The 25,579-nt window shown below is 48.2% G+C and overlaps 1 protein-coding gene across 5 annotated transcripts; it reads left to right on the top strand.

The window, feature by feature from the left end:
• The first annotated feature begins 1,552 nt into the window (after window positions 1–1,552).
• On the top strand, window positions 1,553–24,900 carry IST1 (IST1 factor associated with ESCRT-III). 5 transcript variants are annotated; one of them, XM_073308367.2, is made up of 10 exons: window positions 1,553–1,645; window positions 14,876–14,975; window positions 16,642–16,822; window positions 17,354–17,441; window positions 18,228–18,311; window positions 18,733–18,843; window positions 19,199–19,375; window positions 20,443–20,531; window positions 21,803–21,851; window positions 23,633–24,900. In XM_073308367.2, the coding sequence occupies exons 2-10, from the start codon at window positions 14,888–14,890 to the stop codon at window positions 23,816–23,818; spliced, it is 1,053 nt and encodes a 350-aa protein (XP_073164468.1). In that variant the 5' UTR covers window positions 1,553–1,645; window positions 14,876–14,887; the 3' UTR covers window positions 23,819–24,900. The 5 variants fall into 5 exon arrangements, with proteins under 5 accessions (XP_073164468.1, XP_073164463.1, XP_073164467.1 ...); XM_073308362.2 differs by having other exon boundaries at window positions 20,443–20,535; XM_073308365.2 differs by lacking the exon at window positions 1,553–1,645 and adding an exon at window positions 1,757–1,848 and having other exon boundaries at window positions 20,443–20,535.
• Window positions 24,901–25,579: the final 679 nt, after the last annotated feature.

Genomic DNA, 25,579 nt, shown 5'->3' with positions numbered 1-25,579 from the left:
CTCCTTTTCTTTTTGATTATACATACAGATATGAATAGAGTTCTTAGGTCAGTTTCAAAGTAGAGATGGTGAGCTGCAAAAAGTCAAAAAGTTCTTTCCAGAATCAGTTCATCAGGTTATAGTCCAAACTAGGCAGTTCATGTCCAATATCAGGGTGATCCACACTGGAGCTGGAGACCTCAGTCTTGCTACTCAAGATTCCCCTGACCAAGCTTAAGCAGATCTGAGATGATAGGATCAGGTCTTGAGTTCTTTTATAGATCTCTGGCAGGCTACTATAGCCTCTTGACAGCATGATAACACAACAGGCCTTCCTTGAATGAAGAATAGGTAATGCACATAGTTGCTTTGAAGTAAAATTCCCTATTTCCTATTCTAGTAGTATTAATGAACATAAGACAATTATCCATTCAAACTATCAAAGCATTCCATTATTGCACAGACAATTTAAATGGAAGACAATGTAAGTAATATTATTTCCTACAGTATCTTACATCTTTGATCTTAAGGTTAACTGAGCCATCCACAGACATAATATAATGTAATTAAGACATCAAAGTGAATTAGCATCCATAAACTAATCTGACAAGATATAGGTAAACACACATACAATTAGTATATACTCTAATTCTCTAACAATACAAGTTTGAATTTCAAAGCTCTACTCTATCTAACATGCTTTGTTAGCTATTGATAAGGAATGGCTCTAATTATCATTTATATCCTTTCCTAATATGTCTTTAAAGGTTGAATTGGGGTCACTTAGCCTGCTAGTTGCTTAGCCCTTTCTAGCTCAGTGTCTACCAGTCAAACTAAAAACTGGATCATTGGCCCTACCTGGCTCTAAGTTACACATTCTCTGCAGCAGCCTTACCGGACAAACCGGGGGCAGTTTCCTTTACAGCGCTGATGCTAGTATCTGGCCTTTCAGCAATCTACCTTGAGCCAATCTCCGTCATGGTGATGGGTCCTAGACCAGCCCATATTTCTAACCCAACCCCCCGACAACTCCAGGGGCCGTACGAGGGCGGGGCCAGGTGCTGCACGGGGCTGGGGGCGGGGCCAGGTGTCGTACGAGGGCGGGGCCAGGTGCTGCACGGGGCTGGGGGCGGGGCCAGGTGTCGTGCGGGGGCGGGGCCAGGTGCTGCAAGGGGCTGAGGAGGGGGGAGTCAGGCCAACCTCCCGCCAGGCCCCGCCCCTCAACCTGGTCGCCGGCCGGTGAAGCGGGTCTCGGCAGGCGGGGCGCGGAGGGGCGGGGCCGGGCCGCGCTCGGCGGGGCGGGGCGCGGAGGGGCGGGGCGCGGAGGGGCGGGGCCGGGCCGCGCTCGGTGGGGCGGGGCGGGGCGCGGAGGGGCGGGGCCGGGCCGCGCTCGGCGGGGCGGGGCGGGGCGGGGCGCGGAGGGGCGGGGCCGCGCTCGGCGGGGCGGGGCGGGGCGCGGAGGGGCGGGGCCGGGCCGCGCTCGGCGGGGCGGGGCGGGGTGCGGAGGGGCGGGGCCGGGGCGGGGTGCGGAGGGGCGGGGCCGGGCCGCGCTCGGCGGGGCGGGGAGGGGCGGGGCCGGGCCGCGCTCGGCGGGGCGGGGCGGCGGCGGAGTGACTCAGAGCCGTGTGACTCCTCTCACGGCCGGCAGCGGAGCAGCCTCCCCCAGGTAAAGTAGTGCCCGAGGACACCCCCCCGCCCGGCTCAGGGGCCCGGCAGCCCCCGCGCCGGCCGGTGCGACAGGGCGGCGGCCGCGTCCTCGCCGCGGGCCCGAGTCCCGCCCCGTGGGTCGCTCCGCCGCCGGCGGTGCTGAGGCTGCGCCGCCGCCATTTTGGCGCCTGGCTGCTGCCGCCCAGCCGCGGGGACCGGCCGGTGAGTGGGGGCAGCGGGCGCCCCCGCCGGGCTCGGCCGCCCCCGCCCCGCCGGCTGGTCCGGCCCCTTCCTTCCCGCCCGCCTCCCCGGCGCCGGCCCGGGCCCGGGCAGGGGCAGCGCGTCGAAGGCCTGCGGGCTCCGAGGGGCCGGCAGCCGCCTGGCCAGGTGCTGGCGCGGGGGTCTCGGGCCAGGGCGGTGGGCGGGCGGGCGGGCGCCGCGCCAGCCCTGGGGCCCTGCGGGGACCCGGCCCGGGCTGTCGGGCAAGGGGCCGGGCCGGGCCGGGTCTCCCCCCGCGCGCCGGCTTTCCCCGCTCTGCCTGGGCCCGGGGCCCGGCTCCTGCCCGGGGCCCGGCTCCTGCCCGGGGCCCGGCTCGGGCTGGCGGGGATCGCGTTTCGGAGCGTGTGAGGTCGCCCCGAGGTCGGTCAGCGGCTGGCTTCACGCTTTCAGCCGCTTCTCTACTCGCGTGCCACTCCTCACGTTTGCTTTAATTTACACTGTAAGATCCTCCGCGTCGGGTCTCCGTCGTTCGCATGTAAAGCGCATGCATACGACTAATGAAACTCTAGATAAATCTCAAACGTTTTACAGAGATTAACCTGCCATTGGACGCATCTGGGAGGGAACCTGCCTGCGGTTTTGCGTCACCTACGCAAGAGTTTTAAATGTGATTAATTGTCGGACACTTCATTACCAAAAGATATTGACAGATTTGAGAGACTGTAGAGAAGAGCATAAAAGTAAGGGAGATGAAGTGATTTGAGGAAATGTGGAATGAGCTACGTGTGTGTGTTGGCTAATGGATAGGTAGGTAGTGGGAGGGAACATGAGTGTACAAGCATGTGGCAAGGGTAAACATCAAGGAGGAAACGAAATTATTTAAAGAGGTAAAAAGGGATTCTGAGAAACTGAGAAGAAATTGTTGACTGTGTATTGTATTGTTGACAATAACATTAAGATATGTTAGATTGTGCAATAGTCTGTCTAATAAGTAGAAGCCTAATTATTTCCCATATTTTAATCTGAAATGGACAATTAATTCAGGCTACATAAATGTAGGGACCAATCTTTAACAAATTGAGGGATGGATAAAATGACTTCCAGTAATTAACCAATGCTTATTCCTAGCAATCCATAATGTCTAGAGACCCTGTCAGCTGAAACACTGCATCTGTCTGAACACTTTTACTCCTATTGGTGTAAGTAACATTAAAAATAATGTAACTCAAGGATTCCCAAACTTTAATAGCAGGATCACCCACTCTTATTTGCAACCCTGTCAAATTGTTTGCGTGTAGAAGTAATGTTAGGAAGGTATTGCAGTCTAGCCATCTTCTAATACAGCGCAGCAGCAGCTGGAAAAGAGGCACTAGCACCATGTGACCAGCCAGCTCCCTGGGCCATCAGCAACCTCTGTTATAACTGAAAAAGATTAAAGGGAAAAATTAATTTTACTTTGTGTGTTTGATAGTCACTTTCACTCTTGCCCTTGTTTTTGCAAGCTTTTCACATGCAGCAGGGAAGAGAAAAATATCTTTAAGGGTAGGAAAATGTGTCTGCAAAATGACAAAATTTGGCAGGGGACTCAGACATGCCTATGACCTGAGCCTACTTTTAACTATTTTTTTAATTGGCTAGATTTCAATTTGACATTGTCTGTGTGTCAAGGTTCCTTCCCCCACTCTGAACTCTAGGGTACAGGTGTGGGGACTTGCATGAAAGACCCCCTAAGCTTATTCTTACCAGCTTAGGTTAAAAACTTTCCCAAGGTACAAATTTTTCCTTGTCCTTGAACCCTATGCTGCCACCACCAAGCATGTTAAACAAAGAACAGGAAAAGAGCCCACTTGGAGACATCTTCCCCGCAAGCCCTACACCCCCTTTCCTGGGGAAGGCTTGATAAAAATCCTCACCAATTTGCATAGGTGAACACAGACCCAAACCCTTGGATCTTAAGAACAATGAAAAATCAATCAGGTTCTTAGAAGAAGAATTTTAATTAAAGAAAAGGTAAAAGAATCAACTCTGTAAAATCAGGATGGTAAATACCTTACAGGGTAATTAGATTCAAAATGTAGAGAATCCCTCTAGGCCAAACCTTAAGTTACAAAAAGAGGAATATACAGTCCATTCAGCACAGCTTATTTTACCAGCCATTAAACAAAAGGAAATCTAACCCATTTCTAGCTAGATTACTTACTAACTAACAGTTGTAAGGCTGCATTCCTGATCTGTTCCTAGCAAAAGCTTCACACAGACAGACCCTTTGTTTTCCCCCCTCCAGCTTTGAAAGTATCTTGTCGCCTCATTGGTCATTTTGGTCAGGTGCCAGCGAGGTTATCCTAGCTTCTTAACCCTTTACAGGTGAAAGGGTTTTTCCTCTGACCAGGAGGAATTTTATAGCACTGTATACGGAAAGATGGTTACCCTTCCCTTTATTTTTATGACACCATGTAGTAAGCCATTGCTGCTTACACAGTGTGATGTCTTACTGTGGTGACAATGGAAGAAACTGATTTAACATATTACACTGAAAAGGATCCATGGTTAAAATTGTCAAAAGTGCCTAAGAGACCAAGGAGCCAAATCAATGGCATTTAAGTTCCTAAATCTTGTAGTTTAGTTTTTGAAAAATTTACTCATCAGTTAATCTATGTTAAGGTTTTATAGTATAGCTGGTTGTTATAGTAACTGAGCACCTTCCATATAATATCAATAGCAAAGTCCCTAGTGGACTGGTTCCTTCTCCCTTTTTGAGGTAAAGCCTGCTCGTGGTGCTGTTTTTTTGTTGTTGTTGTTGATTTGCCTGTTAAGAGTCAGGCTTGATATGGTGCAAAGGTTTTTTTCAAAGAGAGATTTTGCAGCATCTCCTAAAGATGGTCAGACTGAATTGCCTAGTTCATTTAAATAATGAAACGGTTTGGGCACTTTGCCTGTAAAGCAGATGGCTGTACGTTCAACTGTAAGCTTAAAACAAGTGTAAACTTAAATTAAAAATATCAAATGTAAAATTATTTTACAACATTGGTTTGTATCCATTGTCAGAGTTGCACCTAGTGGGATAATAGGCCAGTGCTAAAACAGGAGGAATTACCCTTTGAGCTGCAGAGACCGTTTATTGCCTCGTTCCTTGAAATCTGACCCATGCCCTGCTTTTAAAAAAGTTCAGAATTTGAAACTTTGGCAGTTGGGTAACTATGCAAATCTTCTAAGTATGTATACCTCACTCATCACTATTGGACAAGAGGGTTCTGTTAAAATATCAGAAGCTTGAGTTCAGGTCTTAATGGATTAATCGGTGTAAGAGAAACTAGAAAATGTGTAAATCCCTCCACATACTTAGGGGAAAGAGCAGTAAAAGCCGTGAATCCCCTTTACAGCATTATAAATGATGCAGACCTTTAAGCTTGGCCTTGTGTGACAAAGGAAGGAGTAAGAACAACAAAATAAGGATAATGGACTTGAAAAACGCAGACTTACACGAACACAGGGTAGAAAAAATCCCATGGGAAGAAAATCCAAGGAGTTGTTTTTTTTTTCTCCTGCTGATAATAGCTCATCTTAATTAATTAGCCTCTTACTCCACCTTTTCATGTTCTCTCTGTGTCTTCTTACTATATGTTCCATTCTATGCATCCGATGAAGTGGGCTGTAGCCTACGAAAGCTTATGCTCAAATGTAGGATTCATGCAGGGTTCATGCACTTGGCAACATTCAGGGCACACCCGGAGTGTTGTGTAGGAGCAGTGCACACACGGCTCCTCTCAAGGGCATGAACCTTGGAATCTCGCCCAGATGAAATGAACCGTGGGAAGCCTCCCAGGACTGGGCTCAAGGCCCGAGAGCAAGGAATGCGGTAGATAGATATTGGTAAATAAGAATATTAAACAAAGCCAGTCTATTCCTTTTATCTGTTGGAGTATGTAATGCACAGGAGGAGGGAGAGAAATAAAAGAGAGGGTGGAAAGCTGATAGGGGGACCAGCCCGTCGGCAGACCAGCCTGCTTGCTTGCTTAAAGCCTTGTTCTGTCTTGTATTTGAACCGCAACACTCAAATAAATTTGTTAGCCTCTAAGGGGCCGGAAGTACTCCTGTTCTTTTTGCGATACAGACTAACACGGCTGCTACTCTGAAATAAGGGGTTTAGGAGAGCTTGCAGTTTATCAAGAAGATCATATTAAAGGCACAACTGGAAATTATCCCAGTGCAAAAGAAAGATAGGAAGGTAGTAAGAGGCCAATATTGCTCCATCAGGAGCTCTTTAATGACCTGAAATCAAAAAGGAATCCTACAAAAAGTGGAAATGTGAACCAAAAAGGGCTGTTGTAAAGAGGACAGTGATCCATGTCCACTGAAGGCAGGTCAAGGAGTCATGGGCTGTGTTCCCTCTAAGCTGTACAATTGAACGGCTGCCCAGGAGTGATTCAAGTGCTGTGCACTTGATTAGCAGAACTGTGCATATCCGGCAGTATGTGTTCAGGTGCCCCCCCCCCACTGTTTTGCTGCCATGTTGCTCTGCCCTCTGCTTTGGAGCCCCTGGCCAGCTGCTCCTGGGACCCTCCTGCTGGCTGTGCTGAGTGGGGGGAAAAGGGGGCTGTGGATGTCAGGGTGTCCCACTCCCCCTGCCCCTGTACCCCATCTCTGTAGAGCAGGGGAGAGGGGACAGGGGCTCTGGAACAATTTTTATAGTGGAGGTGCTGAGAGCCATTGAACCAAACTGTAAACCCTGTATATAATGGAAACTATTTCAAGTCAGGGAGTGCTGCAGCACCCCCCACACCCTTAGTTCCAGCACCTAAGGACAGGGCTCAGGAGTCGAAGCAGGAGAGAGCTGCTGCAATCTGAGGTCTGAACAACCCGCCTGGGCAGTGAGTGAGGGCCTTAGAGACAACACAGGTCTCTCATAGACTTCCCCAGCAGGCAGCACACACAATATCTCTCTCTCACTGGCTCCCCCTACCCATGTACCCCATCTCTGCAGAGCAGGGGAGGGGGGACAGGGCTCAAGAGCAGGAGAACTTTCAGTGAGAGTGCCTTAAAGAGACTGTGCACAGCATCTCTCAGAAACTTCCCCAGCAGCCAGCGTGTGCGCACGCATGCTTGTATTGTTACATCTTGGTACTTCCTGCAGTGTGCATATATTCTCTGTAATTTTAGTCTTTCAAAGTGTGTTGTTTTAGGTTTTTTGACTGGTATATGCATTTCTCATGGATATTAATATTATTATTATTAAGGTCAGAAGGGACCATTATGATCATCTAGTCTGATCTCCTGCACAATGCAGGCTATAGAATCTCACCTACCCACTCCTGCAATAAACCTCTCACCTATGTCTGAGCTATTGAAGTTCTCAAATCAAATTCTCTCTTACAATTAAATTTAATTCTTTGAGTAGCGCGTTCTAAAATGCCTAACCTCTCCTGGCTGGAGTAATTATCCCTATGGTTACTTTTTAAAAATATATATTCTATCTAGGTTTTTTGTTTCTATTGGTGGCGCACCTCCACACATTACCTTGGTGCACAGAACAAAATTTATTCCACACATGGATGGAAAAAATTAGAGGGAACATTGGTCATGGGCGTAATTTACAGCTAGAGAAATATAGGAAAATCTTTCTAACAATTGGGGTAATTAATTTCTGGAACAGGCTTCCAAGGGAGGCTGTAGAATCCCCTTCACTAGAGGTTTTTAAGAACAGGTAGACAACACCTGTCAGGAATGGCCTAGGTTTACTTGGTCCTGCCTCAGCACAGGGCTTCCAGCCCTGCATTTCTGTGGTTCTGTGACATGTTCCCTTCCTCACAAGGATGCTGTGGAGAGTGTGAGGTGCTCAGATGCTGCAGGGATGGGCGTATCTAAGATAGATATTGTTGTGGACATGGCATCATAATTTAAGACTTTCCTTAAAGAAAGGAATATCTATTTGATTCAGTTTGCCTGTTCCTGAGGTACGAGTGCTCTCTGCTCCATCAAGCATCTTACACTTTATAGGTGCTAGTGCTGTGAATGTGAAATATATTATTTGTATTACAGTAGTGCTTGGGGGCCTCATTGTACTTGACACTGTACAAACATGGAGTACGAGAAGACCCTGTCCAAAGGGTTTACAACAGAAGTGGGCAAACTACAGCCTGCGAGCCACATCTGGCCCGTGGGACTGTCCTTCCCCGGCCCCTGACCCCTCCCCTGCTGTTCCCCCTCCCCTCCAGCCATGCTCAGAGTGGCATGGTAAGGGGGTGGCGGGGCACGTGCAGTGGTGAAGAGGTTGAGTAGGGGGTCCCAGGAGGCAGTCAGGGGGTGGTTAGGAGCAGGAGGTCCTGGGGAGGGGCAGGGGGCGGTTGGGGAACAGAGGGAGTTGGATAGGGGGTGAGGTCCTGGGGGGCCTGTCAGGGGGTGGGGGTGTGGCTAGGTCTGGGCAGTCAGGGGACCGGGGGGTTGGATGGGTTGGGGGTTCTAAGGGGGACAATCAGCAGGTGGGAAGGGGGCGGGGGCTAGGCTGTTTGTGGGGTACAGCCTTCCCTACCTGGCCCTCCATACGGTTTCGCACCCAGATGTGGCCCTCGAGCCAAAAAGTTTTCTCACCCCTGGTTTACAATCTACATAGATAAGATAAAGGGTGGAAGAGAGAAATCACTATCCTAATAGCACCTTCTTTCAATGTGACATAGAGGTACCTTTGTTCTTAGGACTTCCTTATTTTTTATTTCTTTAGCCTCGTGTGTGCAGCATTTTATAGGCAACAAGAAAGGCAAGTCCCTGGGGAGTTTACACTCTAAATTAGATGTGACCTAGCAAGGGGTTGTGTTAAACCAGTGCTGAAGAATGGGGATGGGAGTGCAAGGCTTGTAAGCTATCTGGTTTGTATTGCCTTAGTCTCTGTCCCTGCTTTGGAATATGGCTAGTTGGAATCCTAGCTGAGTAGAGCACAGAGATGCTATTGTGACAGGATGGCTAGGCTTCCTGGCACTTGTGCTGCTTGCTGTTTATTTGACTTCCATAAAATGCAAAACACTATGTTAATAAAACATGGCCGCCTCTTTCTTCTCCCTCCTGCTCTGTTTTCAGTGACAAGGGCTCCTCCCTTCCCTACAGGAAAAGGAGCAGCAGCCCCTAGTGCTGCTCTACTTCTCCTGCAAGGGAACTAAAACCAAGCTGATCCACTTGCCTGTCAAGAGTTTTCATGCCATCTGTGCTTGTACAAATCTCACCCATAATGTTGCAGTTCTGTTTTTATTAAAATTTTCTGGTTTGAAAAAAGCAGAATGAGTGATCAAAACCTGTTCACTCACTGACATCTTTACGTGAATGTATTTGGATAGCTGCACCCAATGTGGTCCTTAAATCAGGAAGATAAATAGTGTTTGCTTTGTTCTGGACACTGTTTTTGCTTGTCAGTAAACTCATTGTGCAACCATTTTTTTTTCCTGTGTGGCAAAGCCACATTCTATATAGCCGGGAGGGGCAGGCAAACTTTGAACCTTTTAAAAATAACTTGTTATCCAAGTGCAAAAAAAAGTTGAAATGACTTGTGTGAAAACTGATCCCCAACCTGACCACCTAAATAACAGCAAAAAAGATGCTGTACCAACTCTTTTGAACGAATTCCCTTCTGCCCTGACAGGTTTCAGAGTAATAGCCATGTTAGTCTGTCTTTGCAAAAAGAAAAGGAGTACTTGTGGCACCTTAGAGACTAACCAATTTATTTGAGCATGAGCTTTTGTGAGCTACAGCTCACTTGAGCTGTAGCTCACGAAAGCTCATGCTCAAATAAATTGGTTAGTCTCTAAGGTGCCACAATACTCCTTTTCTTTCTGCCCTGAGACACAACATAAGAAGTCTCAGCCCAAAGAGTAGTTTTTCTGGGAAGTTGTTTGCCTGAAAATAGGGGCTTAGACTTTAAGTTCTTCCTGATGTTTAACTCCTCTCACTCGCATTATTGTTCCCATCCAAAAACATGTCAAATGAAAGTTATGGTTATGTAACTAAGTACAGACACTATGAAGAATTTTACCATGATTTAAAAATCTTTACATAAAAGAATGGATATAAGAGAATGTATGAACTTCAGGGGGTTTGGTCTTGAAGATGTCAATTTCTATTATATTTAATTTCAGTACCTGACTTTCACATCTACGCTTGTGAAAATTCCTATTAGACATTCCAGAAACAACCTGTTCTGACATAAAGAAAAGGAGTACTTGTGGCACCTTAGAGACTAACCAATTTATTTGAGCATGAGCTTTCGTGAGCTACAGCTCACTTCATCAGATGCTCAAATAAATTGGTTAGTCTCTAAGGTGCCACAAGTACTCCTTTTCTTTTTGCGAATACAGACTAACACGGCTGTTCCTCTGAAACCTGTTCTGACATAGTTACCAATCAACAAACCCTTAGGTTTTTTAGTTACTAAAATTTGTAATCCATGCCACATCCATCACCATAAAGTCAGAGTGCCTCAATTTAATAATAAAAATAAAAAAAAAGTGAAACTCAAACAATTATACAAGGAAAGAGCAAAATATGTTACTTAGCAGAGGCGGTGCTCTGACAAAGGGGGAACAAAACTGTACTCATGTTTTGGGGATACTTCGATATGGTTAGAGTTGCCTGCAAGAGTGGTCTTTTGTACAGATCTCACTGTACTTTATATTGAAATATGTTTGTATATATTGCTAATATCTGCAGTAACTAGAACTACATACGATGATGTAGGAGGGCTGATTGATATTTAAATCACTGGGGTTTTTTGTGTGTGTGTGGGGGTGGTTGTTGGTTTGTTTTTTGCATTTGTACATTATTTCCCTAAATAAAAATTTATTTTTATTGGTTGGTAACCATTCCCAGTCAACATGTTTTAACTACATACAGTCTGAACACAAAATCAGGTGTTCTTTGTTAACCAGGACAATACATTATATCTAGTTATTTAAGTAATTATATAGTTTAACATGTTTCAGAGTAACAGCCGTGTTAGTCTGTATTCGCAAAAAGAAAAGGAGGACTTGTGGCACCTTAGAGACTAACCAATTTATTTGAGCATAATTTCTGACATCTGATTTGTGTCCATTTATTCTTTTACATTGGTCAAACTGGACAGTCTCTATGTAAAAGAATAAATGGACACAAATCAGATGTCAGGAATTATAACATTCATAAACCAGTGGGAGAACACTTCAATGTCTCTGGTCACGCAATCACAGACATGAAAGTTGCGATATTACAACAAAAAAACTTCAAAACCAGACTCCAGCAAGAGCCTGTTGAATTGGAATTCATTTGCAAATTGGATACAATTAACTTAGGCTTGAATAGAGACTGGGAGTGGCTAAGTCATTATGCAAGGTAACCTATTTCCCCTTGTCCCCCCACCCCCCCACGTTCTTGTTAAACCCTGGATTTGTGCTAGAAATGGCCCACCTTGATTATCATACACATTGTAAGGAGAGTGATCACTTTAGATAAGCTATTACCAGCAGGAGAGTGGGGTGGGGGGAGAGAGAACCTTTTGTAATGGTAAACACCCATTTTTTCATGCTTTGTGTGTATAAAAAGATCTTCTATACTTTCCACAGTATGCATCCGATGAAGTGAGCTGTAGCTCACGAAAGCTTATGCTCAAATAAATTGGTTAGTCTCTAAGGTGCCACAAGTACTCCTTTTCTTTTTGCGAATACAGACTAACATGGCTGTTACTCTGAAACCCATAAAAAAAGGTGGTGATCAATTGTTCTCTCTGTCCACTGAAGGAAGGACAAAAAGCAATGGGCTTAATCTGCAGCAAAGGAGATTTAGGTTAGATATTAGGGAAAACTTTCTAACTATAAAGGTGGATAGAAACTGGAATAGGTTACCAATGGAGGTTGTAGAATCCCCATCATAGGAGGTGCTTAAGAACACCACCTCTCAGGGATGGTATAGGTTTATTTTGCCCTGCATCAGCATTGGGGGATGGACTCAATGACCTCTTGAGGTCTCTTCCTGCCCTATAGTTCTATGATACTATGGCCTAAATTTACTATAATCTATTAAATAAAAAAAAAAACTATTCAAGCAGTGCATGTTTGCTGTAGAAATTTTAAAGAAAGCTAAACCACTGAACTGGTGGAGGTAACTGGATAAGCACATGCAATGAGAGTGAGTGCTAAGCCAGCTTTCAGCAGCAGGACCCTCTTCCACAGCTGCAGAGAGAATATTGTGTTTATCCGAATCCTGCATCTTGGCAGGGGTTAGACCAGTGGCTCTCAACCTTTCCTGACAACTGTACCCCTTTCAAGAGTCTGATTTGTCTAGCGTACCCCCAAGTTACACCTCACTTAAAAACTACTTGCTTACAAAATCAGACCTAAAAATAAAAAAGTGTCACAGTACACTATTGCTAAAAAATTGCTTGCTTTCTCATTTTTACCATATGATGAAAATAAATCGGAATATAAATATTGCACTGGCATTTCAGTGATAGTATACAGAGCAGCATAAATAATTGTCTGTGAAATTTTAATTTGTACTGACTTCACTAGTGCTTTTTTGTACCCTGTTGTAAAACTAAACAAATATCTAGATGAGTTGATGTACCCTATCGAAGACCTCTGCGTACCCCCAGAGGTGTGCGTACCCCCAGAGGTGTGCGTACCCCCAGAGGTGTGCGTACCCCCAGAGGTGTGCGTACCCCCAGAGGTGTGCGTACCCCCAGAGGTGTGCGTACCCCCAGAGGTGTGCGTATCCCCAGAGGTGTGCGTACCCCTGGTTGAGAACCACTGGGTTAGACTAGCTGACCCTTGCCGTCCCTTCTAACCTTTATGATTTTAGGATTTCAGTTCAGCTTGTTCTGCTCAATGACTAGCTTGTTGAAAATTGAGAAACAGCTGTGGAGTTGAAAAAGCAGGAAATCTTGTTTTCCTCTTCCAATCTATGAATAAAGGTGTGAGAAATGAGATTTACTAGTGCTAAAATCTTGAAGGACATGGTGATGAGAAACAATTAGTCCAATTCACTAACTACAGATAATACTTCCTTTGCTTAATAAATCATTTAGTTTTAAATACAAGACATGTTCTGATAAATACATTGGGTATAAGGTCGTTACTGAAAACCTAGTTTTTAAAAATGCTTGTTATGTGCAATTTTGATTGAATCCCAGTTTCCATCTAAAAAGAGCTTGACCCATCACAAAGACAAAATTAATCTAGTAAATAAGAAAAGTGTCATTCACCATTTTCTAATATAAAGTAAAAATCATGAATCTGAATAAGTGAAGCTATATAATTGCTTAAAAATGTGTATCAATATAGCTTATCCTCCTGGCTAGCAAAAATTATCACCAAATTGAGTTGTAAAACATCATGTTTTAATGGGTACCAAATAATGAGTCAGCTTTTCCTTTGGAAAATAACTAAAGTACAAATACAAAACAAGATTAAAAGATATTATTTAAATCACAGTTTCCTGCTTATGGATTCATGATTAAGGCCCTACTTCATTTGCAATATTGCAGAAATTGCTGATCCTGCAGTATTAGGCTTCCACTGCAATTTTTATTTTTATTGGCTTACTTTGAACAGTCTGCAATTTTGCATACATTTTGAGGTTTGCCACACATGCTTTTTTTCCCCATTAGTATTTCCCACCTTAACTTAGGTAGTTTTGGCAATGCAGTATGCTCTGGGTATAATGCTCTTCACAATAGCGAACTTTGAACTATACCGAACCCCATCCCTGGATCCTACCTGGAATGGACAGGGGCACAGAGCTGCTCCAGCCCCACGGCTGTGAATGCTCAGAATGCCAAACCGTTAAATCTTTGGAGATGTGTTCTCTTTCTATCCATCAATCGCCCAGCACTGTCATGGATTTGATACACTGGGCAGACTCCAATGCAAAAGAAAAGCATAGCAAAGATGCAGAGCGGAATGGGTTTTTCAAGGAGTGTTCAAGGAAACCGCAGACAAACTGAAGGAACAGGACTGCAACACTGAGGAGTGGGCTGCCAGACCTGCTCAGCAAGGACCAAGGTTCACGCAACCCACACTGTCCTTTATGACAGCAGTTTGGGTATTTGATGTGAAACAAGTGAACGTGTTAATCAGTGCAGGGGCTCCATCTGGAGGCAATCCCTATGTCTGGCCATGAAGCTAAAGCACAGCTTCCCCATACGCATTTTCAAATGATCTTGGAGAGTTTTAGGGTTTAGCTGCAGTTCTGCAGTGTTTTCCAGAGTTAGCAGAGATAGCAAAGCTACCACTAGCAATCTTGTGTAATTCTGTGGATGCTGAGTGTGCAGTATCTTGATCCAGACCCGTCTTCCCAAAGCAAAGAGAGGGCATGATGGAGACTTACTGTAGGGGGGTGTACTGCATTAACATTCAGGCCCTGTAAATGTAAAAGACTAAAGGGGCTGAACTCTATTTCTACAGCAGTTGCGTTAAGACTTTGTCTTCTGAATTTTATATTGTACCGGTCACTTTTTTTGGCTGTAATATAGTTGAAGCAAAATGTCTGGTTATCAAAACAATTCAAGGGCATAACATAATACTTGAGTGTTTATATTGTTCCAGGAAATTTTTTGTAAACAAATATATTTACTCCAGCTTTTCCAAATTACCACAATTAAAGGTCCATTATTACTTTTCTGTGATTTTTTTCCATGTTTTGTCCGCAGCTCAACTGCAATTATTTGACAGTCATCCCGCGATTCAAGTAGGGCCTTATTCACGATTGAAATGGGTGATTTAAGCTAGTGCACTCAGAAGGAACTCCTGTTCCCAGGTCTGCGGAGCAGGATTGTTCCACTTGAGGTGGAGTGTGGGAGTGCCCTGAAGAGGAAGGTTGGTTGCTCCAGGGGGCTCTAGCACAAACAGCAGAACAGAGGCTTTCGTTCCATTCATGCCTTTGAGGCATCTAAGAGTTGGCGGCTGGTATCCGTGTGTTTGGCGAATTGGGCAGCTCTTCAGCTGGAGGAGGTGATGCTAAACTGGCGGGGACACCTGAGGGCTGCAGGGGGCCCAGTGACCCTCCTTTCTTCTTCTTGCAGGAACTGGACGTCATGCTGGGCTCCGGGTTCAAGGCCGAGCGTTTGCGAGTCAACCTGCGCCTGGTTATCAATCGCCTCAAACTGTTGGAGAAAAAGAAAAGTGGGTATCTGGTACGGTAGTTGCAGGGCCAACTCTAGCGTGTTCTCTGCCTGACCCCAGCACTCGCTGCTCTTGCTAGCTGGGCCCAGCTGATTGTGCCAGCCCTGCCCTCCCAGTTGGTGTTTCCATCTTGTAAAACTTCCAGTGCTTGAGAGGCTGAGAACTGGGGCAGGGAAGATACAGGCAGCTGTAGAACCATGTATCTGGAGCCCTCTGCTTTCCCTCGAAATAGAATTGGCTCAGGGCTTAAAATATGCCCTGTTCCTGGGGTGCCCTAGAACAGGGGTTCTCAAACTGGGGGTTGGGACCCCTCGGGGGTCGCAAGTTTATTACCTGGGGGGTCCCGAGCTGTCAACCTCCACCCCAAACCCTGCTCTGCCTCCAGCATTTGTAATGGTGTTAAATTTATTAAAAAGTGTTTTTAATTTATAAGGGGGTTGCACTCAGAGACTTGCTATGTGAAAGGGGTCACCAGTAAAAAAAAATTTGAGAGCCGTACACTAGAACATAAGAATGGCCATATTGGGTCAGACCAAAGGTCCATCTAGCCCAGTGTATTGTCGTCTGATAGTGGCCAATGCCAGGTGCCCCAGAGGTAACTAATAGAACCGGTAATCAAGTGAGTCATGCCCTGTCACCCATTCCCAGCTTCTGGCAAACAGAGGCTATGGACGCCATCCCTGCCCATCCTAGCTAATAGCCATTGATGGACCTATCCTCCATGAACTTACCTAGTTCTTTTTTGAACCCTGTTATAGACTTGGCCTTCACAACATCCTTTGGCAAGGAGTTCCACAGGTTGACTGTGTTTTGTGAAGAAATACTTCCTTTTGTTTGTTTTTAAACCTGTTGCTTATTAATTTTTATTTGGTGACCCCCTAGTTCTTGAGTTATGAGAAGGCATAAATAACACTTCCTTATTTACTTTCACCACACCAGTCATAATTTTATAGACCTCAATCATATGCCCCCCTTAGTCGTCGCTTTTCCAAGTTGAAAAGTCCCAGTCGTCTTAATCTCTCCTCATACGGCAGCTACTCCATACCCCTGATCATTTTTGTTGCCCTTTTCTGAATCTTTTCCAATTCCAATATATCTTTTTTGAGATGGGGTGACAAAATCTAGAAAGTGCAGTTTGTCCTAGGGTCTCCCCACTAATTATTTCTGGCCTGTGACCTGTAAGACAGGCCCCTGAGCTGACGAGATGCAAGCGTCTGGTACTTTGGTGGCTTCAGTAAAGCTGTAGCTGAAGCAAGCTCAAGGGCTACGTGAGTGATCATTTCTCTCTTGGCACAATGGCCTTTAACCCACAGCCTGGGGTTTGTAGTGCAGGTGGCAGCTTCTGTGACCATGCTCTTCCTTCCTAGACATTCGGGCAGAGGGATCCCCGTGTGTGGATGCCCAGTGCCCCCATTTTTATTATTGCCACAGCACCCAAAGGTGTTCCAGCACCTCTCAGAAAGCCTGGAATCCCTGGGCCCTGCCCAAATGCTCTGGTGCTCTTGAGCATAACGGTAGGGAGGCCTCGGGTAAGGGCGGGAGAGGGTTCTACGAAGCCATGGCCAGAGGAGAGGAAGAAGCTAGTGAATAAGATGAGTTCCAGTGATGCTGGTAGCAGGGCAGCTCTTGGCCACTGGGTAACCAGCGCTCATGCCTTGTCCTGCAGCTGAGCTAGCCCAGAAGGCAAGGAAGGAGATTGCAGATTACCTGGCATCAGGGAAGGATGAACGAGCACGGATCCGTGTGGAGCACATCATCCGAGAAGACTACTTAGTAGAGGCCATGGAGATCCTGGAGCTGTACTGTGACCTGCTCTTAGCTCGCTTCGGCTTGATTCAGTCTATGAAGTAAGACCTTGAATACAAGGTTACCTGTGGGGAGTGGGGGCGAAGGACCCGCTGGGACCTGGGGAGGAGTTACCTATAGAGCAAGAGTTTGGCATGGGCTTCCCATAGTTTGGAGGGGGGCTGCATGTGTGTGTCAGTCTGCTGAGCCCTCTGAGGGTCTGTCTACACTGCGCTTAGATCCATGTGGCTGGTCCATGCCAGCTGGTTTGGGCTAAGGGGCTGTTTAATTGCAGTGTAGATGGGCAGGCTTGGGGGGAGCCTAGGCTCTGGGACCCTCCCCCCCCTGCAGGACCCCAGAGCCCGAGCTCCATCCTGAGCCTGTGTGTCTACACTACAGTTAAACAGGCCCTTAGCCTGAGCCAGCTGGCAGTGTAGTGCAGTGTAGACACACCCCCTAAAGATCTGCCCTGGCTCAGGCAGACTGGCAGCTCCTCTGGAGAAGATAGGGGTGCCTCAGGCCTGGCAGTTCTTGAGCTGCACACACAAGCAGCAGAGCTAGGGTGGGTAACCTACGGATTCATGTCTCTGTAGGGATCTGGACACTGGCCTGGCGGAAGCCGTCTCTACACTAATCTGGGCTGCCCCACGACTACAGTCTGAAGTGGCCGAGCTGAAAATTGTGAGTAGAGCTGTCTGCAGTGCTGGTTGTGGGGCAGCCTCCCTGGCCTTTGGGGACTGTTAACTGCGGCAGAGGTTTATATTCCCAGCCTGGGCTTTGTGGAACGAGAGATGGGTGAATCTCTGTGGGGAGGACTGCACCCTTGGGGTCATTGTGGGGTGGTTGATTGGGGCACCCAGGGCATGGGAATGAGAGCACATCAGTGCAAAAGTCACCTGGACAGGAGTTGAGGTGTGTGTGGAATTGTGGGGAGGAAGCTTTGTATGTATTCTGGTGGTTTTACTTTTTTTGATGCATTGGGGGTTGGCCGCAGCTGGAGAGAGGACAGCCTGGGAGTCCACCGAGGTCGTGCAGAGAATCTCATTCCGTGGATGGTGTTTCTTGTTCATATGCTCCGGGCCAACTGATCACCAGACTTGGGGTTGGGAAGGAATTTTCTCCCATTTCCAGTTGGCAGGGACCTTTGGGGGCTTTTGCCTTCCTATGCAGTATGGGGTGCGGATCACCTGTGGGAATCATCTGGGTATATTGCATCTAATCAATTCTCTGCCCCTGCAGAGGCCTCTGGCATTGGTGCACCTCAGTCTCTTCTGTTTTCTGTGGCACACAAGAGCTTAGTCTCCGGAGAGTTGAAATGACTTAGTGTGACTACTGGGCTCAATGTAGGGGTACCTGGGGAAATGTCATGGCCTGTAATAGACAGGAAGTCAGACGATGAGCTGGTACTAAACTCTATGAAACTATGTTGTTCTGGTCAAATTCTCCAGAATTTCTTTTCCACTGCAGGTTGCTGACCAGCTGTGTGCAAAGTACAGCAAGGAGTATGGCAAGCTATGCAGGACAAACCAGATCGGGACAGTCAATGACAGGGTAACAGCCTAGCAGGGAAGGCTAAGTGACAGGGTGGGGGCTGCTTGTCACATACAGACACACATGCTGCTTCAGGTGACACATCACCTGGGTTGTTCCCAGGATGCATGTCATGTTGGGGAGTGCTCAGAGCTGAGATAGCCCAAGCAGCCCTCCTTACTGAGACGTTGTCAGGGGCAGTTCTGGGGCGCAGACTTACAGAGGCATGAAGTACGCAGCAGGGCCGGCACTTACTGTTGAGCTGGCAGCAGCAGGAGGAGCAAGGCCACTGAGCAGAGACTTTTTCCAGCGGCCCTGTCATAAGGAGCTGCCTCACTCTGGAGGCCTTGCACCTAGCTGCCCAACAGCTGTGTGTCCTCCCCAGGGATGCTAGCTCCTGGCCTCTGCCATGCTGGCTGATGGCTCTGTCCCTGTGTTCCAGCTGATGCACAAGCTGAGCGTGGAGGCTCCCCCCAAAATCCTGGTGGAGAGGTACCTGATTGAGATTGCGAAGAACTACAATGTGCCCTATGAACCTGACTCGGTGGTGATGGTGAGTGGGGCAGAGCTGGAGACCTCTGAGCTGGCATCTTCCCCTGCATCTCCTCTGACAGCCAAACCATCTCCCTCATTCCTCTGGCACTGCCATGAGCTTTGCAGCAGCCCCCGCCCTGGGCTCCTCTAGTGGGCATTGAGGTGGCTGTGAGCTCTCTCCTCTCACCTGCTCCATATACACTCCTCTTGTAGGCGTTGGAATAGCCAGGAACCCTGCCTCTTGTTCCCCCCTTCCCGTATGCTGCTGTAGCAGGCACGAGTGCCTCTCCTAGTGAGCGGGGGGCTTCCTTGACACTGCAGAGGCAGCCACTGGCTCTCTGGGTTAGCAACACGAGCCCTTTCTCCCCCCTCAGGCTGAAGCCCCAACTGGCGTTGAGGCGGATCTGATCGACGTGGGGTTCATAGACGACACGAAGAAAGGTGGACGTGGAGGAGGGGGCGGTGGGTTCATGGCCCCGCTGGTTGGTCCTGATGGAATAGTGCCAATGCCCGTGCCCATTCCATCGCCCTATCCACCTATAAAGGGACCGGTGAGTGAGTGTGTCTGGCCTCGGGGGGCAGCTGAATGGGAGCCTACGCGCGGACTAAAGGGGAGGCGTAAGTAGCGGGGGCAGCCCGCTAGCTGGCGAATTTGAAGGGTGTGCCTGGGACTGAAGACATTGCCAGTGTGGCTGATGTTGCCCACTGCCCCTCCCATGGGCTCCAACAACTTTCCTCTGTCTTAAAAGAATGAGAATCCTGTGGGAAGAGAGGGTTCTCCCTCCTCTGACTGTAGCATGCTCTCACCGTGGCAGCAGTTGCTTGCAGCCCTAAGCCAAGACAGGGCAAAGAACTCGAGTAAGTTCTGTTAGGTGGCGAACACCGAGAAGAACTGGCAGGAACTCTTTGCGAGCCAGTGAGGGGAGGGGGAAAGGATCAGAGGTCTTCAGGGGAAACTCCTCCTCGCCAGGCCTGTAGGAACGGAAAGACAGCTGGGGGAAGGTTCTGCCTCTGACCATGGAGCCTGATGAGCTCTCTGCAGGGCAGGCTAGCTGTGAGGCAGTCCAGCCACTTAGCAGCAGGGTCACTTTCCCAGCAAACGCTCCGTCATGCCTGTCTGTGTTCTGCCCGGAAAGCCTGGGCCTGGGCAGTGTCCAGGTTTTGAGCTGAACTGTCTCGGGGCAGTAACCCTCTGGCCATTCAGTAAAAGCCTGGAAGGGTCTTTGCCCAGGTTCCCGGTGAGAGTTCTGCACCATGCTATGGCCCCTGCACGTAGGTGGAATGCTCCAGGAGCTGGGGCCGTGGCATTCTCTCCTCTCTTGGTCGGATTGCTGCGTGCACTGGAAGATGTAATGTTCAGGTTTTAGTACCAGGAGGCACTGGATTCCCCACGGCATTTGATCTGGTGAGTAAAACCATTTCTGGTGCGCTGAGGCTGGACTTGTCACTGCAGTGTCAGTGTCTGAGGCGTATTTGAGATGTTTTCTTGGCTGATATACATCCTTCAATACATTTCCAGACATGACGGTGATCACGGATGGTACAGTGAAACCCAAAGCTGCTGTGCTGTCCCACTGGCTCCCCCCGGCTTTGCTGACTTTCCTCTCCCTGCTTACAGGAGATCTTCAATGGAGTACCTGTGGGGACTTACCAGCCTTTTGCCAACCTACATCCACCTCCGATCCCAGCAGCTCCCCCAATGTATGAGTCTGTAAGTGCCCGAGCCTTCTTTATAAGCAGCAGCAAAAGTCCTGAGAAGAGGGCAGAACAGTAGCCAGAGGGGAGGCAAACTTTCCCCATTGAACACTTCTTCCCAAACACCGCTCGTTTCTGAGCGGCTGGTTCTGGCACTGGTTGCATTGTAAACTCTGACGCGTGCAGCTCTTGAGGGTTCCCAGCTCAGCCCTGCTGCGCAGGCTGGGGCAGAGAGCTGGCCTCTAAACGCAGAGCCTGTGTTGCTTTATGGCCTTGATGATAATGAAACTGTAGCAGACTCTCCTGAGCTGCCATGTATTTAACAGGCAGACTATAAAGGTTTTGCATCTTTCCAAATAACAGGTTTGCCATCTGCAGCCTTCATTGGTGTTTGACTTATCCCTTTTGGATCAATTTATCGTTTAACCTTAAATGAGAATTTTGGCTGACACCAGCTGATATGATTTATACAGAACAAACTCTTCTCTACCCCCTCACTGAGTTGTTGAGGGGACAGGGAGGGAAATTTCAGCTTGGCCTTTCTGTGCATGCTGGTGTGTGTGGCTACTGTGGCCCCATCATGGCTTTTCTTCTGTACTGTGACCAGCATCCGTGTATCTGCCCTCAGATTGTGCTAAGAGGGGTGGATGGGTGGGTGTGTGGCTCGGTCCCTGAGCATGCTGGCCCAGTGCCCCTGGTCACAGAAATGCAGTAGCTGCTGTTTGGAGCTTTGTGCCCAAGTTCCGTTGGCTTGGTTGGCTGGGGCATTGTCTAGAGTGGGTTCTCTCTGCAGTACTGGCCACTGCATGCACTGCGGGACCACGGCCCCACATCAGGCGGGAACAAAGGAGGGATGATTTCATCCCTCCATGTGGAACTCCAGAATTTCCTTGCTGCATGTGGCATAGCTTCTTATCCTTGCGTTGTGAGGGAAGAGGAACAGGTTTGGGGCTTGTCTTCTCTTTCCTCACCGGATGATAAATATTTCAGTTCTGCATTTGGATAAATCCTAGTTATCGTGTCTCCTGAGGACAGCTGCTTTGTGATCTGGGCTGGAGAACATGCCCCTTGTCTCAGGAAGGGAAGAGAAATGTATGGGGCATATCTATGCATGGTGCTGGGGTTTACATGTGACTGCTCCTCATCTGAGCAGGGCAGAGGGGAGCTGCCAGTCTCCACATGGCGCGGGCGCTGTCCTCGGTGAGGTGCACCTGGAGGACAGCCCCAAGCATCACTTGCTTGGAGTCACGTCTGGGTGTATAGTGACTGTCTGTCTGTTTCAGGTTGATGACCTTAGTACTGACAAGGATGTGTCTTCTGCACAGGTGGCTGGTGAGTACGCCAGGGAGGCACTGGGGACCGTTGACAGCTTGGGGCATAGGTTCCTGGTGTCACTAAGAGGAAGCTTCTCTCAGGAGGGAACAATGTGTCTGGTTGGAAACATCCGCTCAGAAATGGAGCAGGATGTGAGTCCAGACTGGAAGCACTAACACATTGGGATGATTCGGAGTGGGGTGGCTGAAAGGAACAGGGGCTTCCCCAGGGAGAAGTCAAAAGCCCAAGACTATTCAGTTCCCAGTGGAGAAGAGTAAGCTGATGAGAGTTGTAAAAGGAAAGGAGTGTGGTAGATATATAATGTAGTCACTGATACAGGAGAGGGCCCTGTGCTTCTGGCCTCTGGAAGTAAGGTGTAAATTTTTAGTGGTGAGAGTAATTAACCATTGGAACACTTGGCCAAGGGCTCTGATGAACTCTCCATCACTGACAATTTTTAAATCGAGAGCCGGTTGTTCTGAAAGCTCTGCTCTAGGAATTATCCTGGGACAGGTCTCTGACCAGTGCTGCACAGGAGGTCAGAATAGATCACAGTGCTCCCTTCTGAATCCAGTAGGAACAAGGGGGTACAGCGTGAAATTAAAAGGCAACAGTTTTTAAACTGATGCCAGGAAATATGGCTAATTATGTCATTTACAAAGTATTCTGGTGCAGAAAAGAGAGGAAATGGCACCAGGGAGCTTTAGGAGAGAATGGGATGTTTCTGAGAACACCAGCACTGATACTGGCTTCAGTCAGAAGATGAGGAGCAGTGGCAAAGCTTTGCTACTGACCACAAATCCACATTCTGTAAAAGCTACTGAGCTGCCCACATGCTTCAGAGTAAAAGCTCATCGGCAGTTTCCCACCAATGAACAATTAGATGCTCAGTGCATTTCTGAAGCACCCTCCATCATAGTGGCGTCTGGACACTCAGCAGGGGCATTGACCATAGGCAGAGATGGGATTCCAGATTAAATGGGTCCCTTGTCTGCTCCAGCCTGCTGCTTCCAACAGTGTGGTGGAGCTTTCTGTGCTGAGGAGGATAGTCCAAATAGTTGGTGAATGCTGATGTGTGAGTTGGGCCCACAGGAGCTCTGGGGTGGGCTCATATGCCCCTGCCCACTTGGCGTTCGAGAGTTAACTAAGTTTGACATGAAGCGCACTTTGGAGAGAATGTGATGTTTGTCTGCTTGGGCTGGCAGAAGGGATGGGCTTCTGGAATTCAGAAACTCATTGGCCTGGGACTTACATAAGAACGGCCACGCTGGGTCAGACCAAAGGTTCATTTAGCTTAGTATCCTGTCTGCCGACAGTGGCCAATGCCAGGACTTATCCATATTGTTCAGGGCAGCTGGACCTGCAGAACTAACTACACTAGTGCCTTGTAGCAGGGAGCTCTACCATCTAATATGTCAGCGGTTGGCTAGAGACTGACCCACCTCCACTTGGCTCAGCACACCCATGACTAGGAGTGTTCTGCCATAGAATGCAGCTTTCTTCCAGTCTCTTCTGTGATCTATGGGATTATCCCCAACAGGTCTCGGTGAGATTCCCCAGGGTATCTGAATGCAGTTTGGAACCATGTGGCTCAGCTGAGTGCCAGGTGCTGAGCTGCACTGTGATAGCTTTCTGGTGCCAGGAGTCTCAGTGCTAAGTGTGCTCTTTAAAAATGTGGGAGTTCTACAGCCTTTCGATAGGTGTCTTGGTTTGCTTGGTCTTAGCTCCCCTTGGAGTGGGGAGCCAGGATATGGCCGCTTGTCCATAGCTTGTAACTCTGGGTTTCTCATCATAAATAGGTCCTGGACCTAAGCCAGAAGCCTCTACAAAGCCAGGAACTGGCGCTCCAGATATCTATGATAACTTTGTGCTGCCCGAATTACCATCTGTGCCCGATACACTGCCAATGGCATCTGCTGGTGCCAACACCTCTGCGTCTGAAGATATTGATTTCGATGATCTTTCTCGGAGATTTGAGGAGCTAAAGAAGAAAACCTAAGACTGACTCGGCTGTAACACCAGTGTGTGGTCTAGGAGCTGGGACCATGCTGCTTCTCTGTGAAACAGACTCCCTTAGAAATCAGTTTCCTGTATTAACCTAAAATGAATGCTCTTTCTCTTGACCTCTCTTCCTGCTGTACTTATACCAAATGCTGCTGCTGTCCTGGTATCTGCTGCTCCAGGAGGGGAACTGTGGGCGATCTGATAAGACTGGAGCAGGGAACAGCTCTCTGTTGGTAATTCCACAAGAAAACCTTGTTCTGCCTTCTAGGTTTGATTCCTGGTTCTCTCCATGGCTCTTGCAGTGTCTCCCACGGGGATGGGAGAGGGAGGGAGGATGAAGAATGACAAGTTTGTCTCCTTATGAAGGTGGGCCCAAGTGGAGAGTCACCACAGGGTGCCCACCCCACACACAGGGCACAAAGTGCTGAGGGTAACAGAAATCCCTTTCGAAAGGGTCACTGAGCCTGCTGCTCAGGCTGAGATGGGGAATATCATGGCAAGTAGAAACGAGGGCTTCCTAGAGGTTTTGCCGCACCTTATACTTGCCCAATTCTCCTGGCTCCACAGTGGATCCAGTTGCAGAGCTTATCTAGGAAGCTGATGGCCTTGTTTAGTCCCACTGGATTCTCAGGGAGCCCTTTGTGGCCTTTACTGCTTTATTTGGGTGGGAGGGTTTGTTTCCCTTTCACAGGAGGGCAGTGCTGTACAGTCTCTTCTGTTCATCTTCAGCCTGGGTCTGCTGGAAGCGTGCCCTGGCAGGACAGCGGATACAGAGCAGGGTTTGAGTTAGATGCTTGGCTGCAGCGTTACTGGTGTCACTGGACTCAGCACAGCTGAAGATGCTTGTGGCCAGACCAGAGATGAGTAGGCAGAGCTGCATCATTCTCCATCCACCCCGTCGCTAGCCAGTGCTGCTCTTGCTCACTGGAAAGGCCTTTAGAAGACGACTGTTGCTGTCTTCTGTGTAATGTATCTGTACATAACATTTTCAAACAGCTTTTCTTTAATGGTTTTGATTGGTTTGTATCTTGTAGATTAGTTCCTAATAAAGTCCAGGACCGAAGTGGCTGTGTCCGAAAGGCTACGTGTCGTCGGGCTGGGGGGCAGTGAGTGTAGCCACTCAGCACTGCCTGCTCACCTGGGGAAAGGGCATTGGTATGGCAGCTCTGTGTGGAGCTGAAGTGGTGGCTCTCACAGCTCTCTTGGAAAGTGATAACTGTGTCAGTCGTTGCTCCAGGTCGTAACACTAGCTCTGCAGAGGGGCCTGCAGGGCCAGCCAGCAACAGGCCGGCTTGTCACTTATGGGCACGTTGTGGTTAGCCCCTCCTGCTCCTGCCTTACTGTAGTGGATGCTCGCAGCAAAACGTAAAAACATGGCACTGGAACTGACCACCTGGGTCATCAAGTCCAGACCCTGTTATCACAGGCAATCCTGGCATATTGTATCCCATTTGCAAATATATCAAACTAGTTAGTGTAGTGATGCTCAGACCTCCGTGGTTCAGGAGCCAAATTAATGATCAGCATCACCCAAAAGAGCCACAGTTGTGTGAATTAACTGTCATTTACTCTAGGGCAGTGGTCACCAGCTGGTTGATTGACCGGTCAATCCTAGAGACCCTCCCAATCAATCGCAATCTCCAGTGGTGCTGCAGGGCTGCCCCAGCCCCATGCTGCTCCAGGAAATGGCCAGCACAGCTCTGCGGCCCCGACGGGGGGCGGGGAGACACGATGGGCAGGGG

This window comes from Lepidochelys kempii, chromosome 12 (assembly GCF_965140285.1).
Source record: "Lepidochelys kempii isolate rLepKem1 chromosome 12, rLepKem1.hap1, whole genome shotgun sequence".
NCBI lineage: Eukaryota > Metazoa > Chordata > Testudines > Cheloniidae > Lepidochelys > Lepidochelys kempii.
Note: the sequence above shows the minus strand (reverse complement) of the source record. Positions and strands in the feature narration are given on the sequence as shown.

Coding starts and splice junctions, on each gene's coding strand:
- IST1 (XM_073308362.2), top strand. CDS start 14,888: ATGCTGGGCTCCGGGTTCAAGGCCGAGCGTTTGCGAGTCAACCTGCGC. Junction 18,844..19,198: donor AACCTGACTCGGTGGTGATG/GTGAGTGGGGCA, acceptor CTCCCCCCTCAG/GCTGAAGCCCCAACTGGCGT. Junction 21,852..23,632: donor GTCTTCTGCACAGGTGGCTG/GTGAGTACGCCA, acceptor CATCATAAATAG/GTCCTGGACCTAAGCCAGAA.